Source organism: Acomys minous (assembly GCF_964271855.1).
Source record: "Acomys minous genome assembly, chromosome: 19".
Taxonomy (NCBI): domain Eukaryota; kingdom Metazoa; phylum Chordata; class Mammalia; order Rodentia; family Muridae; genus Acomys; species Acomys minous.
In genome coordinates, this window is record NC_140499.1 from 30266923 (window position 1) to 30284960 (window position 18038).

General features: G+C 43.9%; 2 protein-coding genes across 2 annotated transcripts in view; one reads left to right on the top strand and one right to left on the bottom strand.

The window, feature by feature from the left end:
- WWTR1 (WW domain containing transcription regulator 1) overlaps positions 1-18038 on the top strand; it is a 123640-nt gene that overhangs the window by 86313 nt on the left and 19289 nt on the right. Inside the window, exon 4 of the mRNA XM_084768515.1 lies at positions 13432-13634. Coding sequence (XP_084624641.1) covers positions 13432-13634 — 203 coding nt within the window. The remainder of the gene's footprint in view (positions 1-13431; positions 13635-18038) is intronic.
- The window catches only part of TM4SF4 (transmembrane 4 L six family member 4), a 124144-nt gene that overhangs the window by 56256 nt on the left and 49850 nt on the right, over positions 1-18038 (bottom strand). The window lies entirely within an intron of this gene.

The window sequence follows — 18038 nt, forward strand, 5'->3', positions numbered from 1 at the left end:
TTTTGAATGTTTCTGCATGCATGTTTTAATTCATCCTGGAAACATTAATTTGCATATTTTTGTGCTTCTTAATCTTATGTCTCAAGCATGAGAGCCCTTGGCATGCTTCATGAGTCCAGGCAGCCAATGTGCCTGCTTCTTTCATCAGGGCATTCGAGACGCGCTGTGTGCACTGTCTTTTGATGTGGCATTTTAGTTACAGCGACTTCCTGTACAGCCTTCAGGATATTCATTTATACCATTCATTTATAGTCTATGCTAATTGTCCTAGTCCCTCTTCTATTGCTGGGAAGAGACACCATGACCAAGACAACTCTTATGAAAGAAAGCATTTAATTGGGAGCCTGCTTATAGTGTCAGAAGTTAATCCATTACCATCATGGCTGGGAGCTTTACATCTTAGTCTGCTGGTAGGCAGAGAGGCGGGGGGGGGGGGGGGGGGGGGGGGAGGGAGAGGGAGAGGGAGAGGGAGAGGGGGTGGGGCAGAGGGAGAGAAAGAGTGTGTGTGTTGGGCCTGACATGAGCTTTTGAAACCTCAAAGCCAACCAAACCCCGTCTCCCCATCCAAAAAAAGCCACGCCTCCTAATCCTTTTAATTCTTTTAGCAGTTCCACTCCCTGGTGACTAAGCATTCAAATATAGGAGCCTATGGAGGCCACTATTATTCAAAAACGGTAGTTCTTCTTGAGGGGAGGGGATGGGCAGGGAGAGAGACCGAAGAGGATACTTCCATCCATTTATTTCTTCCTCCTTTAAAGTGTATAACACCCAAAAGAATAAAAGTAAAGAAAGATGGCTGAAAAAAATGGCTGAAAAGTGGAACGAAAGGCACACCCATGAAGCTAAAGGGAAAAAGGAAAACAGGAAGCCATATGTGGCAACAGAATGACCTTAAAGGTGGGTCTACGTTCAGTAGTAGGTCATCCCTGAGGGATAGGCCCATATGGGTTTCGAGAATAAATAAACTCTTTTCTCCTATAAAGCACAAAGCAGTGGCTCCTCAAAGATGTCTGGACACTGTCTAGAGTATTTGCAACAAGCCGGGGGCTGTGGGAGTTCTCAGGAGGCTTCCTATAGCCTTCCTACACAGGAGTCGCAGGCCTGATCTCAGCTTAACTCATGGGTGAGGACTGGAAACCTGAATGCCACAGTTCTTCTGCTGAGGGGTTTCTGTCATTAATAACACAGCCCCTCCCCCCCCTTTTTTTAAGTTCGCCCTTCCCTGTAAATGCAGAGCAACAGGCATTTGTTTTGTTCCACCAGGGCCAGACTTGGCTGTGTGTTATTAGCAAAGCTGCTTTGTTCCTGCCACGCCTCACTCCATGGTACTTTTCTCTCCAAGTGTGATCCTGCTCCTCCACACAGGGCTGCGAGAGGCAGTTGAGAGACATTACTTCTGAAGCGTCTTTGACCTTCTTGCCACTTCACAGTGGGTTCCATAATTTCTTTGTGTCTGGGTTTTTCCACCCCAGGATTTTATATCTGATGCCAGCAGGCGAACGAATCCCTTGGCAGTTTCTTGTGTCATTTAAGCAAGTGTCTGAAGGCCCTCCATTGCAAGCTCAGAACCTGCTTGCTGCCTCATGCCCTCTGCCTTGGAACACATGGACTGCATACTTTTTTTGCACAAGTACTTTAAGCTCATAGGTCATGAATGCTCTTGCCTTAAAAGTATCTTTATTAAATCTTTGAGAACTTGGTAAAATATATTTTGATCATATTTACCCTGCTTTCCTTTACCTCCTTCCAGATCCACCTATACCCATCTCCTTATCCCTTCAGTTCTGTATCCTCCTAAATTTTAATTTAATAGCCCATTAACAACAATTTGTGTGTCCATATGCTATTGTGTGGGGGCATCCAGTTAAACGTCAACTTACCAGGGGCCACACTCTTAAACCTGACTCTCCCTACCCCAGAAGCTAATAACAGTAGCTCCTAAGTTGGAGTGGGAATTCATGAACCCCTTTCCCTCCATGCTAGGATGATAAGTGTCCTGCACAGGCAGCTACAGTGGCTGTGAGGTCAGGCATGCAGTAACCCGTCATGTGCAGAAGACACACAAGAGCTGATGTCTTCCTGAACCCCTTACAACCTCTCTTGGGCTATGGTCCCGGAGTATTTGCTTGCTGTTTGTGTATCTGCTATAGACTTTTATTGGACATCTTGTTATGAGCTAGGTACAGTCGAAGCCACATAGTTTGACCAGCTTTCTTCATCCTATACTCTGGGTTAAGTTATCATTTGCCCTTCTCATGTCCGGTCCCCCTGTCCCTCAAGTGGTTCAAAACTGAAAAGCTCTGGTGTCCCATTGCTGTCTTTGCTTTTGCCTCATCATAATTTTTGTGATTTCTTATAGAGCCAATTACTTCCAATGTTTCTTACCTGCAAATTCCCTTTCATAAATTGTCCAGATGCCTGGACTGCCTCATGCAGTCTTTTGTATGTGACTTCTTTAAATAATAAGAATATTTACCAGAACAATACGTAGATCGCAGATTAAAACAAATGCCCTGGCAGCATTTTCTCTGCTCCTTGTGGGTGCCCGTTTTCTGTTCTTTAGCTTGGGCTTCAATGCCTTACATCTGGGATACTTTTAAAAATCATTCAGCAGACCAGCACAAAGAGACTGTAACCTTTCCCAGCTCATGAAAAGAAACAGCATGGACGAGAGCTACCATTTGCTGTCAGGATACAGGTATACTCCCTATCTGAAGGCGGTAAAACAATTTTGTTTTCCCTGAGTGTACCCAGCCGTGGAAACAAATGCAAACTCAGAACGATGTGTTTCTGCAATGGCGCAGCAAAGGGCCTAGTTTCTGCTGCTCCCTAATAGACACTCTTTACGAAACGCAACATCTCTATAGGTGTGCTTCCCGACAGAACACTTTGGATAACTCTTGAGATAGTCCCGCAATTGAATGGAGTTTAGATGTGCTTCCCGACAGAACACTTTGGATAACTCTTGAGATAGTCCCGCAATTGGATGGAGTTGAGGTTGCACATTCTAATCCTGCTTTATGTGAACACACACACACACACACACACACACACACACACACACACACAGAGAGAGAGAGAGAGAGAGAGAGAGAGAGAATGTGACAAAAAACTGTGAGGATTGCTCCCCCCCCATCCCATTTTTCTGGATATATTTTAAGGATGAGAGCCAGTGTCTAGATCCTTTAGTTAAATCCTTTAACGGTTAATATCCTGTACATCCAGGAAGTGTGCTCACTGGGAGAGCATAAAAGCCGGCAGCATGAGCATCTATCTGTCTTCTTTGTCACAGAGTGGAGGTGCCCAGTTACTGTGTACTGGTCTTATGGATAAGATTACTGTTGAAATGGGCAGGCAGGATTACAAGCAGGAAAATAATTCCTTGGTGCTAAAAATTCAAGGTTGTCTGGGAAGTAAATGCAAGTTGGGTTGCAAGTTCTTTTACTGGAAGGGAGTGGACCATTTGCGGAGTTGCAAGCCCACGTCAGTCCTTGGAGCCCCTGTTTGGCTGAGTGTGTGTTGTCTTTGGGCTCCGTGCTTATCAACTGGGCCAGCTGAGAATCTCTTTTACGGTGGTCTCAGAATAAAGGCTTCAGTGTGAAGTCCGGGTAGTGAAACTTCTTGGTCTAATACTTTACAGATTTTTGGAACCATGAATGTACTCTGAAGTGAAAAGCTGATTTCTTGTTGGTTTGTTTGTTTGTTTGTTTGCTGAACTTGTTGGGTGGCTAATACCGTTTCTGGGAAATAAGAGAAACAGGTGGCTCATTGTTGCCAAAAGCTGAGTGACACACAGGGATGGCAAGAGATGGCGTGTGCGGTCATTGTATCGTGACTGAGTCAAGTCTGCGCTGTGGCTGGTTTTTCTTCCTGTGTGGACATGTGTTTACCATCAGACAGGGCTGCGTGACACCTGAGGTTGGCCAGCATGAGCTATACCATGCATAATATACAAACAGAGTTTAGGAAAAGGCCTGCAGCTGCAGACACTTCCTGCTGGAGTATTTTGTAGACTTGGCGCACTGGGTCTGTTTGTAGGTAAGCCAGAAGGATTTGCCCCTGTGTGCTTTGGCTTGCCTTCTCGTAGTTCCGTATTGCTACATGACCAGAAGGTCTCGTCTTACCTGGCAGCAGTGGCGTGCATCATGAAATAGAATCTTTCAAAAGGGCATCTGGTTTTGTCTTTTTTTTTTTTTTTTAAATTAAACTCAGGAACGAAGTGCTGTTAACTTCTGCGTGTGTAAAATTAGATCACACAATCGGGGCGCCATCAAAATGTGAGTCAGGTTTGCATCTTTTCAAAGGGTCTGCATGAGACTTCTGTCCTCTTCAAAATTGCTTGCCAGCTATTTTTGACTTCTGCAGGTGGACAGGGATAGGGGGCCCCTTAGGTGATGGCTATGCAGTATTCTAGCGTGCCCTGCCCTTTCAGGTTTTCCGGGTTTGTTGAGGGGTGTGGGGTGGGGCACGGTTTGTGTGTGTGATTTGTGCTGAGTCATTTAACATTCCAGGTTTCTTCAACTGCAAAATCAGTGAACTGACAGAAATCATCAGTTTTAAAGTGTGTCCCAAGTCCTGTGCTAGAACCTTAGACACCATATGCACTGCTAATGTGACGTAGGCTCTAAAAGTTTAACATGACAGTTGTGAAAAGCCTGTGGGGTGGACGAGATCCCAAGAGAATTTAGAGAGCACCAAGGGGCTGACGGTGTACTACTGCAGTATCGACAGCATCCCAGGCTCCTGGCAAGCTGTTGAATGAACCCCTGGACAGAGGGCACCCTGGCTTCAAGCCAGATAGGGGCTCCTGGGAAAGAACCTTCCACTAAAGAATGTTTGAGAAGCACAGGTCTGAAGGGACTAAGACCCTATCACCTGACCTTTTCTTGGTGATGGCACACGGGATAAAGCACATGCCCTGGGTCCATAATGGTGTTGTGTGGGGCGTACTGCCTGCCATGTGGATGGCTGGCCTTGGTTGTGACAGCTGCTTCTATAAGAATTTTGTCATGATGATGTAACTCTGGGGCTGCTGAGAGTCACACAGGCCTAGGGTGGCAGACCTTAGTTTCAACGTGTGAATAGAGGAAAAAGACTGGGGTCGCGGGTAAAGTGTTAAACTTACATAGTCTATGATTTTCTAGCTCTCAAGTTCCCCTGTCGTGTGTACTTACTTCTGATGATGCAGCTTAGGTAACTTCTTAGCTTAAACATTGGATTGAACGAAACACTGTTCCAAGGAGGAAGTTTCCCAGGTTACAAATCGTGGGTATTATCCAGTGTGGTATTGGCTTTGTGCACTGCATGCCACTCAGTTTCCAAACAGCATGTCAGCCTCTTTGTATCCCTGTGTTTTGAGATCATGTTAAAGGGTTGTTTGGTGTATTTAATGCTGTTTTATCATAGAAGCAAGGCTTTTTGGTTTTGCTTTGTTTTGTTTTTGTTTTTGTTGTTTTGTTTTGTGTTTTATTTTTTAGGCAAAGCGTTACCATGTTACTCTTGGCTGTCCTGGGACTCACTGTGTAAATCAAGCCTGATCTTGAATTTATAGAGATCTACCTGCCTCTGCCTCCAAAGGGCTGGGATTAAAGCTGTGCCTTACCATGCCTAGTCTACAGGCTTTCTTTTTAAAAGTGTGAAACACATTATTTTGAATATAAGGAACCAAAGTTTTTCCTTATGAAAACCTATGAAAACTGATATAGAGGTTAAACCACCTGTGACTCCTCCTGTTCATCAGCATTTGCGTGTGGAGACTTTGGACAGATAGACTTTTATATTTCATAGGCCCTGACCTCTTTGTTGTGTGGTTTTGTTTTCTTTCAGACAGTCTTGCAGTATTCTAGCTGTTCTCAAACTCTGCCTTGGTTTAGGACATTCTCCTGCGTGTGTGTGTGTGTGTGTGTGTGTGTGTGTGTGTGTGTGTGTGTGTGTGTGTGTGTGTGATATATTTGGGGTTTTTTTGGCTTTGTTCTTTTATGACTTCGTATCTTGCACAACAGTCTGTACATTAAATTATTTGTTCAACATTGTAGGATTTTTTGTTGTTTGTTTCTTTGGGCTTTTTGAGACAGGGTTTCTCTGGCTGTCCTGGAACTCACTATGTAGACCAGGATGGCCTCAAAGTCAGAGATCAGCCTGCCTCTGCCTCCCAAGTTCTGGGACAAAAGGCATGTGCCACCCCCCACCCCCGGAACTTAATAATTGTTGATTCATATTTAATTCTACTAGCTCAGTGCTTTGCCAAGACATCTTAATTGTCCTACTCAGGAGAGAGTCCTGCACGGTAGAGGTGTTGCTAGTTTTATCTCCCTCAGAAAGGGAAAGAGGACCTAAATGTACCCAAGACTGAGAAACCAGCAGTAAAATAGATTCTTCTGGTTTACGCCAACATTCCACAATCTTGACTGTCAACATAACACACTTGGAAACAACTCTTTTGTATGTATTTACTTTCACGGACTACATTACAGACCACCCCCCTCTCCACTCCCACGTCTTTGTCCTTGTCTCTCTCTGTCTCTCCCTCTGTGTTAATTATACTCTCTAATTAGAAATTGTACTTTTATAAGAAAATTTGGATAGACTTTCTTATACGTCCACACTAAGTTTAATTTGCTGTTAAATCTCACATTCATATGCTATATTTGTAATCACTAATAAACAAGTATTGACTCATTATTGCTAATTAAAATCCAGACTTTAAGCCAGCTGTGGTAACTCATGTACTCAGAGGCCAAGGTTGGAGGATTACTGAAGATTGGAGACCATCCATGGTTTTCACACCAAGTTCCAGGATAGCTAGGGATACATCGTTAGAGCCTGTCTCAAAAAGACTAAAGCAGAGCTGGGTGTGGTGGTGTACACCATGATCACAGCACTCGGGGTGGCAGAGGAAGCAGATTGCTTGTGAGTTCAAGGCCAGCCTGGTCTACAAAGTAAGTCCAGGACAACCAGGGCTGCACAGAGAAACCCTGTCTCCCCAAACCAATACTACTGCTGCTACCACCACCACCACCACCACCACCAAAAGCAATCAGTAAATAAGAACAAAAAATAAAATCAGAACTTACATCTTTCATTCAGATTTCATTAGCTTTAATCTGATGTCTTTTTCTGTTCCGTGTCTCATGCCACTTACAGACCTTACCTATTATGCTTCAAGAACTGCTTGGCTGTGACCATTTCTTAGGCTCTTGTTTTGTATCACCATGGTAATTTTGAGGAGTATTGGCAGCAAACCTCATTCTTATCATGTCATGTCAAGGTTGTATACCATTATCACATTTTGTCACTGTTCATGATGACCTTGGTCACCTGGCAAACGGCATATTTTTTTTTCAGGTTTCTGTGCAGCAAAGCTTCCTCCTTCCTTTTTGGGACTGTGTATATTTTCCAAAACTGTCTTTATGCCCATTCCAGAGATTTGTCTCTTATCCCCCTTATCCATCCATACATGTTTATATCAGTATATGTGTATCAGTATATATCAGGGACCATTGGCAGTGCGTTTTTATTGAGTTGATGAGCCGCAGTGACTCCAAGTATGAACCTCCACATTATTGGTACCATGGGGTTGGCGGGTGGAGGACAAAAAGAAACTGGAATATTCAGAGGTTAGGAAGGCCTCACGGATTCATTTATATTTGAATGGTGCTTCAGAGATATTGAGGAAAATACAGTTTCAAAACTGTAACTCCAGGCTGTTGTCAGCAGAGGAGGAGAAGATGAGAATCTGGCAGAAACATTGCTAGCCATGGCTATGCCCTCCTTCACCCCCACACTGTAGGGGGACTGTAGAGAAGAATTGGAAGGGTGTAAAGTCATGCCTGGGTCTGTCTTTGGCTTAAGGGTAGCTCCCGACCACTGGCACACTGGTCTTTCTTTGCACATCTACGTAGCTCTATGGCTGCCTAGGAGGGCTTCTGTCATCATTGCTTTACAGCTTGGTTTTCTCCACTTGGCCTTCTGTGTAGGAAGAACCAAAAGCTGTTTGTCAATGAGGGAATCGAGCCTAGAACATAGAAGAGCAAGCCATTGGATGTCTCAGTCCAAACAGACATTTGTCAAACATTCTGATCACTGTGCCTAGCAGCCTCTGAGTCATAACTTCTCCCTCTCCCCTTTATTCCTCTCAGCTCTCGGACTGGGGAAGCTGCCAGAACACTTTCTCTATGAACTGTTACTCTTCTGTCTGTTACTTGGTACTGCAAAAGGCAGTAATTGAAAACCAAAGACTTTTTTTCCCCCCCACTTCAGGAACATTCTTCACTTGGACTCATTTTACTCTTAAGGGTTTGTGGAAATGACCAAGGGTGCTTACCAGAAAGGGTGAGAGAGTGCACATCTTCCCTGGGGCAACAGAGACCAGAGGGTCATGCCTGTCCTCAGCAGCCCTTACCCTCAATGCTTCATCAAGGACACTGTCACTGTATTGCATGGCAGATGTTGGGCAGTTTGTTTTTCTTGGTGTTTTCTTTTATATTGAATAGCACCAATTAAAAACATGTGTGTGTGTGTGTGTGTGTGTCCAATTTTCAATCATAGAGGAGAAAAAACAATTTATCTCCTTTTCCCAAAGTATAATAAAAGATGAAAACAAACAAACAAATCATAATTTCACTGTCTTGGAAGTGGGGGTGGGGGTGGGGGAGGGGAGACATGTCTCAACTTGAGGTTGATGGATTTTTGTCTTAGTGTAGAAATTATGTGCTTGGATTATTTCTTTCTGTGGGGATGGTAAAGGTCTTGAACCCACAAAGTCTTTAGTCTTTCTGAGGTAGTTCATGGTAGCTTGGCCTCATCCTGTACTAGGGTACACTTCTAAAAATGGGCCCAGTGTTTCCTCTCAGAAAGGTTTAGCATCATCATCCCAAGGAATACTTTGTCTATTATAATGTCAGATGTTTTGACTGTATTTACCTGGGGACCTTCTTTCTGCTATAGCCATCTTGTCATCCCCCTGACCCCCAAAGGCAGTGACTTCAGAGATGTTCAGTCAGTAGCAAAGATCATGAGCTCTGGTCTTGAGGCAGCGCAGTAGCTGTTGGAAATGAATCAACTGCAAGGAACAGAGTTGAATTGTGGATGCTGAATAAGTCAAGACACCTGGATTCTAGGCCTCTTGCTCTGGGTTTTGTTTTCTGTAATCAGAAGTTCCAACAGGTGGGCTCTTAGTTCTGATGATCCTATTTTCTCAGCCTTATTTGTTGTGTCGTTTTAATTCACTATACCAGGAAAACACTGAGTTTGATACTTTCAGCACCATGTTTTGTTTGTTTGTTTTTAAGTTTTGAAAGGATATTTGTTTTTATCTTATGTGTGTGAGTGTTTTGCCTGCATGGATGTGTGTGCACTGCATGCATGCCTGGTGACGAAGGAGACTGACTGGTTCCTGGAAACTGGAGTTAAAATGGGTTGTATGCTGCTGTACATGTGCTAGGAAACCTACGTCTGCAGGAACAATGCTTGCTATTAACTTATGAGCCATCTCTCCAGCCCATGTTATTTTTCAATTTTTAATTAAATAAAATCTTACCTGTGCTTCACATAAGTAGTATATGCATGTTGGCAGAACTCAAATGATGCAAAGTGAGAGGAGGGTCTTCCATCTTTGACACCCAGACGCCTTTCCAGAGGTATCACTGTCACCAGTTTCAGATGTGTTGTAGGACAAGTGTTGTGTATTCATAATCTCCCCTCCTTTCCATAAGTAGACACATGGTTTGTCACTTGTGGTATTGCTCCTATGACCTATGAGATTATCCTATGCCTTGTTCTCTGGATGATGATGATAAAGAAGAAGAAGAAGGAGAAGGAGAAGGAGAAGAAGGAGAAGAAGATTTAGTATGCCCCTGAAAGGACAGACTATTCTGGAACTGATGGAAAGTACAATCATGTTTAGGGGGTTGCAGAGATGGTTAAGAGCACTGTCTGCTCTTAAGGACAACACAGGTTTGGTAGCTCACAGCTGTCTTTAATTCCAGTTCCAGAGGATCCCACATCCTCACACAGACGCGCCTGCAGGCAAAAAAAAAAAAAAAAAAAAAAAAAAAAAAGACCCAAACAACACCAACAAAAACCAAACCAACAAAAAAACTAGTGCACACTAAATAAATAAAGCAAGTAAATAAATGCTCTTGTACTATTTTAACTAATGTCACTCTAAATGCCCTCACATGCTATGACGAATGTGCTGTGCTTGAGTTTTATTTTGAAAACAAAACCATTGTCTAAGGCCTAGTCTGTTCTAGATCCTACAGTTAATAACTAGAGATATCTAGTCTAAATGGCCAAATCTAGATTCAGTGGCAGAAAACAACAGCTCACCTTCACTTCCCACGAACATCTCCCATAAGAGTGAACACCTGTAAGAGCAGATGCTCTGAAGATGAGCAGGGGAGTGCTTTGGGAAGAGCCAGCCTCTGAGTCTTAAATAACCAGATTTAAACAACAACAAAAGCAAAAAAAAAAAAAAAAAAAAAAAAAAAAAAAAAAACCAAAAAAAACAAACAAACAAAAAAAACCCCAGACATTAATAAAATCTACAGAGCTTGTAGTATGGAGTTGAGTAATGGAGGGGCAATACTGTTTGTTAGGGAACCCTGGGCAGGATTTTACCTACTGTAGGGATGTTCTCCCTACGTGGCTGAAGACAGCTCCACACAAACCTTGTCATGTTAGTAACTTGTCAGGCCTAAGTCAGATTTTTTTTTTTTAAAAACTTGAGATTTTGGCCTGGAAAGGTGGCTCAGTGGTTAAGAATGCATGTTGTTCTTCCAGAGGGCCTAATTCAGATCTCAACACCCAAGGGCACCGGTAGATACACAAACACATAAATAAAAAAATGGGTAGCCAGGCGTGGTGGCTCATGCCTTTAATCTCAGCACTTGGAAGTAGAGGCAGGCAGATAGATCTCTGTGAGTTCGAGGCCAGCCTGGTTTACAAAGTGAATCCAGGACAGAGCTTTTGGATAATTTATATTTAGGAAAAAATTAACAGTATTAACAGTCTGTGCTTCTTAACCCCATCGCACCCCCAATTGGGAGGCTTCTGAAATTTGGAATATTCCGTGTCTTTTTTGTGTCTATAACAGTTATTTCAGAAAAGTAGAAATGCTCTATTACAGAGTTCAGGAGTGTCTGTCCCTTGGGATTAATTATTTAACACTTCTTTCCTTTGACTTGAAATTGATTTTTAGCAATGAGGCTCTTCTGGATGTCTGGATTTTTGTTTTAGGTAAAACCGTATACGAGGGAACAGTTTCCTTGTGATACTGTATGTGCAAAATCCTCCCTCCAGCTTTTAACAAAGGCGGACTGTACCAAGCTCTGGAAGGGAAACGCACATCAGCAAGGACTGTGGGGATTCTTTTTTGTTTTTGTTTTTGTTTTCTGTTTCAAACTAAGTGGTGTAAGAAATGTCCCGATGGTTCCATTGGTTCTTCACACCAAAGCTTAGGACCTCCTGCCTGCTACATACATACTCCATTCATAGAAACTAGGCTGCTTCTCATTTATCCAAGGAACGTCAGTGGTACAACATGCTTCCACATAATATCCACCCAGCTTTGGGGACCGGGAGTGTAGTGATACAACACATTCTTTATATGCAAGATTCCATCCCCAGAACAAATAAATTTTTAACTTTTGGCTTTAATTAAAATATCTCAGTATTCTGAGGCAGAATTAGTTCCAGCACAGCCCTGTCTCAAACAAACAAACAAAAAACAACAACAAAAAAGCCGGGCATGGTGGCACACACTTGTAATCCAGCCACTCGGGAGGCAGAGACAGGCAGATTGCTGTGAGTTCGAGGCCAGACTGGTCTACAAAGCAAAGTGAGTCCAGGACACTCAAGGCTACACAGAGATAACTTGTCTTGAAAAAATAAAATAAAAGCAATTATTTTATGTGTATGGTGTTTACTGGCATGTATGTCTGTGCCACATTCATGCCTGGTGCCTGTGGAGGTCAGAGGAGGGTTGTTGGACTTCTGGGACTGAAGATGGTTGTGAACTGCCATTTGAGTACTGGGAATGGAGGGAATCTGGGTCCTCCAGAAACACCCCCACAGTGCTGTTACCCAAGGAGTTGTCTTTCCAGCCTTTCTTTTTTATTTTATTTTATTTTTTCTCTTTTTTTTTTTTTTTTTTTTTTTTTTAGACAGGGTTTCACTGTGTGTAGCTCTGGCTGTCCTGAAACTCTCTTTGTAGACCAGGCTGGCCTCAAACTCAGAGCTCCACCTGCCTCTGCCTCGTGAATGCTGAGATTAAAGGCATGTGCCATGATTGCCTTGACCTCTTTTTTAAAGACAGGATCTCATGTAGCCAGAGCGGGCCTCAGACTTGCTGTGTTGCTGACGATTACCCTGTTTTTTTAATTCTCCTGTTTCCCTTGAGTGCTAGGATTCTAGGGCTGCGCCGTCCCTCCAGGGTTATTTGATGCTGGGGGTGGAACCACCGCTATGCTACCTGCACGTCAGGCCAGTGCTCAGTGCTCCGTTAACTGAGCGACACTTCCCGTGCCAGGAGTCACTCTTTCTTAACAAAGTGTGAAGAGGGCCCTTTTCTGATTGCGGTCTGCTTTTTACCTGTTGCTCTCCGTCCACCCATTTATTCTGAGTATTCTCAGATGCCCTTTGGATACTGAGAGTTGATTACATGTCATCTGTAAAGCTGCTACAGATATTTGGGGTGTCTGAAAAAGCCACACACTCCTGGGTGACCTGGGGGGGAAAATCTTTCCTAATTGTAACAGACTTTGTGGGGGCATGTTTGTACTATTATGTGGTTTGTTTGTTTGTTTTGGAGACAGAGTCTCTCTGTGTAGCCTTGGCTGTCCTGGACTTGCTTTGTACACCAGGCTGGCCTGGAACTCACAGCGCTCCACCTGCCTCTGCCTCTGCCTCCCGAGTGCTGGGATTAAAGGCGTGAGCCGCCGCCACCACCACCTGCCTTACCATTATGCTTTATGTTAAGTTTAGTATACGTTTAGTATGTGTTCTAGAATGGGCTTGCAAGATATCCCAATGGAGACAGGTCCTTGCTGCACACCTAACAACCTGAGTCCAACTCTGGGACCCATGCGGTGGGAGTAGAGGACCAAATATGGCTTACACATGTATGTGCCCACTCATGTATGAGCATGTGCACATGCACACAAACATATGTGTGGTAAAAATGTATCATAAGAATAATATGAAATAATGTTTTTAACAGCACAGAAAGCAAAGCCTAGATAGTATGGGGCTGGTACGTGTTTCTTCATGGATTGAGTTAAGACAATACTTGTTAAATAGTAGTGATTAACAGTAAAGCGCTTGAAGGGAATACAGAAATCCATACTCTGAAGTGCAAAGCATTCTGGTAGGCTCTTTATGATAGGTATCATAGGCCCTGGTCATTTATCTGTTTATCCTTCCCTCCTGTAGTGATGAATCACCAACACCAGCAGCAAGTCGTGCCCAGTAGCCTGAATCCACAGACCCACCCTGCTCAGAACCCACCCGCAGGGCTCATGAGTGTGCCCAACGCCCTGACCACGCAGCAGCAACAGCAGCAGAAACTGCGGCTCCAGAGGATCCAGATGGAGAGAGAGAGGATTAGGAAGCGTCAAGAGGAGCTCATGAGGCAGGTATGGTCTTCCATGGTGCCTGCTCGATGTTCCGTGGCCTCGGGTGGCGACACCAAACACTCTTGTACACGGGCCACTGTCTTCCTCCAACTCTCTCTGCCTGAACTATTTTCAAGGTTAAACTTGGGAGCTCAAGGACATGCTCCTGTTGCCTTGGCTGCCTTGGCTTCCACTGATTGTGTTTAGAAGAAGAGAAAGGAGAGACTAAGAAAGAACACATTCTAATGAGCTCTTACTTTATAACAAATTATCTCTCAAACTCAGGGACTTGAAATAGTCATTTAATTTAATCGCACAGCTTTAAAGATCAAGACTTTAGAAAGGGCTGAGGTAGGCCGTTCTTCTGTTGACATTGGCTTGAGGTGACTTCGTGGCAGTCAACTGGTGGATGGTCTGCAACATCCAGGAGGATGTTACCTAATGGTGAGGATTGCTGGCAGGTGGGGCTTAGCACCAGGACATACAACGACAGTCCTCCGAGAGAGGATATTAAAAGAGATGGGAGGTAGACGCTGCCAGTGGCTCTTGTTCTAGAAATGAGTCAGCTCTACCACCTTTCCCTCCTTAAAGGAGAGAGTAGACAGACAATCCACAGAACAAGCCCCCTGCTGCCAGCCATCTTGTTCTACCGTATAGCATGGAAAAGGATGACGTCAGAGCAGAGCGAGAAAGAAGATTGGTTTGGATATGGATTTAATTGGAATGTTCTACAAAACTGCACAGGCATCAGCCAGACATTTTTTTGTTTTGTTTTGTTTTGTTTTGTTTGTTTTAAGAATGTCTTGTTAGAGCTGGGCATAATGGTGCACGCCTTTAATCCCAGCCCTTGGGGAGGCAGAGGTAGGTGGATCCATGTGTGGTCAAGGTGAGCCTGGCCTGTAGAGTGACTTCCGGGACAGCCAGAGCTACATAGTGAGACATCATACCCAAAACAACAACAACAACAACAACAACAACAACAACAACAACAACAACGCATCTTGTTGTGCATCCCAGGCTGGTGTCAAACTTGAGGCTCTCCTTCCTCAGCTCCTACATCCTGGGACAGGAATGTACCACCATGCTTGACTCAGTCTAGTAACTGTGCGCCATTCTGTGAGCATTCGTTCACCTGTTTGCTCAACAGGGTCCTGCTGTGTGTCCTCTGGAGGATAAACAAACAAACAAACAAACAAACAAACAAAAGCCAGATGTGTCGATTGAATGTGTTCGCTTTCAATCCAGAACTCAGAATTGCTGACTGGGAGTTGAGAGTTTGAGGTCCCAGAGATGGGGGTGTAGCTCCAAGGCAGAGTACTGGCCTAGCATGTTCAAGGTTCTGGACTTAGTCCTCAGCATAAAGGGAGAAAGAAGAGAGAGAGAGAGAAGGAGGGAGGAAGGGAGGGGGGAGGGAGGGAGGGAGAAGAAAGGGAAGTGGGAGGGAGAAAGCTCCTGCTGGGGTTTGAGTCCTTTTGCCGCTATGAAGGAAATGGTTTTAACTGTTCAGAGGGTGTCCTTGGAAGGGATGTGAGGATTAGCGGGTAAATAATTTCTAAAGTTACAGCTGTTGTTTTAAAATCTGTACACCATCTTCTACCAATAATAATGTCTTGCTCATCAAATACATCTCAGATGTAGTCTTTGACAATAAGAGAGACGAGTATCAAGTTAAGGACAACCATTAGGTAACCGCAGTGGTGACTTTTACTCTTAGAATCTAAGTTTTTGCTTGCACGGCTGCATCATGGTAGCAGCCCGCTGTACTGTTTTCAGGTATATACTATCACGTTCCTTAGTAGGAAATAACCATATTGTTGTTTTCCGTTTTTGGATATTTCTATATGGAATCAACCGATTTCTTGTTTGTAAATACGATATGAATTATATAGTATTAGAGTAGCATTTAAAAATTCTTCCCAGTTTTGTATTTAAGTTATCTTAAGTGTGTGTGTGTGTGTGTGTGTGTGTGTGTGTGTTGTGTTTGTTTTTCTAAGTTATTCTTCTGCTGGGAATTGTTTGTTTTCTGTTTCTTCCTCTTGTCTCTTCTCTTCCCACAGAAAGAATTTTTGAAAAGGGATGGGAGGAAAGTTCCCAGGATTGTCTCCTTTATTCTAGCTGTTGGTATCTTTGAGCCACAGATAGTTGTGATGGTTCGTATTACAGAAATGCCAGTGTAGTTCCTTCAGTGCTGGCCCACGGCAGCTGGGGAGCTTGATGCATTTTAGAGTAGCAGTGTGCAATCCTTCACAGAGTGCAAGGCAAAAGGCTGGCAACTTTCACTCATCTTTGATTGTGAGTGTGTATGTGTGTGGTTTTGTGTGTGTGTGTGTGTGGTTTTGTGTGTGTGTAGGAGATAAGGTGGGTGGCTTTGATGTCTTTTTAATTTTGTTACTGGAGTATAGGGGGAAAAAATTTAAATAGACTTACTAATCTTGAAAGGTTGCCCCCCCCCCCAATCCAGAAACAGGGTGTTCCCCATTATCAGTCATAGGTAATGAGGCCATATGGTGATGGTGTAGGAGTGTTTTCCCTGGGTAGAGGGAAGAAAAAGAACTCATTCAGCTGCTTTCTAGCACCAAATGGGAATTGGTAGTGTGGAGGACTGGTTTTTCCTGATGAAGATTTGTGGATTTTCTATAAACTTCTATTCGTTTGTTCAGCCTCAGTCTCCAGCTGCTGCCTGGACATCTCTTGCTCCCTGGGAGGTCGGTAGCCACATGTCCATCTCTCTTCCTCCTCCTGTTATTCATCCATTACTGTACACCCACAGTTTGATGTTTCCCATGGAGAACACGACTCCTCAGTCTGTGCTGCATAGCCATCTGCCCTGTAATCTGCCAACAGGCCCTGTGCTGTGCTGCGCTGTGCTGTGCTGTGCTACATCACTGGCGCTCAAGTTGCTTAAGGCATTACAGAATAGGTTTGGAGACAGTTTGATTGCAATTCTAAAGTGAGCTTCCATTGGTTAGGATGAAAGCTCTATTTTCCCTCTTTCTTCCTTTATTTCTTCATTGATTCTCTTAGCCATTATTTATGGAATTGGAAGAGATAGAAAGATAAGTGGGGCATGGCTGCCTTGATAGCTGCCTTGATATGGCTCCCATGGTAGCAGAGAATTCATTCTAATTAATCTAAGTTGTTGGCCAAAGGATAAATTAACACTATTACCTCCTTGGGGTCCCTGTGGTTTCCTCTTTGGCTTTTATTATTGTCACTAAGCCCAGCCAACTTCACTTTCTGTGAAAATAGAACAAGATACTCCTTTATCCTTTTCCATTGCCCACTCCTGGCCAATAAGCTATTCAACAACTAGGGAATCAAGGTCAAAGTAGCCATGACTCCATAGATTTAGCCTCTTAACTAAGCTTGGCCTGATTGTATCAGTCCTCTAATTCTAAGTACTTGGGAGGCTAAGAGAAGAGAATTGAGAGTTTAAGCCAGCCTGGGCTACCCACTGAGTTTAAGGCTAGCCTAGGTCAATAAGTAAGACCCTGTCTCAAAATATGAAAATAAAAAGGGGGGTAATGCACTTGCCACCAAGCATGCCACTCACCTCTGATCCCCCAAAATCATAAGGCAGAAAGAGACTAACTGCCACAAGTTGTCTCTGACTTCCCTGCATAAGTGGAATACATATATACCACACACATGGATGCATACATACATTCATACATGTTACAGATTTTTAAAAAGGTTATAGCACAGTGGTAGATGATTTGACTGGCATGCATGAGGCCTTTCATCCCCCATGTCACCTCTCTCTCTCTCTCTCTCTCTCTCTCTCTCTCTCTCTCCTCTACCCTTCCCCCATCTTTCTCTGTCTGTCTCTCTCAATTGTTCTCTATCAACTGGAAAATTTTCCTTAAATGTGCTCCCTAAATATAGCATTATTTACTGAAGCAACAACATTGGGTTTTTCAGGGCCCACACTGTCAAGAGACTGTTACTACTTTGAAGCAGATCACATACTGTTTTCCCTTTATCCTCTCTTTAATTGGAACTGGGGCGGTGATGGGGGGTGTGGGCGGTGGGTAGGGAGGAAGGCAGGAGAAGACAGTCTGCAAGCAAGGCTGCCGACTAAGCTTGGCCTTTGGTTTCCAGGGCAACAGGGACACGGAAGGAGGCAGGCCCAGACTTCTTTCAGCAGGTCCTACAGATTTCTGTCAGGGTTGATAGCCACTCTCAGGGGGAAGGTCAGTTGACCAGCTTCACACAGCCATTTCAGATCCATGGTTCTGTGGAGAGGGACACAGAGCTGAGAGCAGCGCTTGTCTCAGGGAAGGGTTAGAGCGCTGCTTTCTGCTCTTAAGAGCTTTTCAGAAAACTTAAAAGCATGCCTAGCAAAGCATGTAGGGTAAACAGTGGCCTTTGGAGCATGAGGTCTAGCTTTTAGGAAAGCATGTGGTAGAGTGTAGGTTCAGGGCT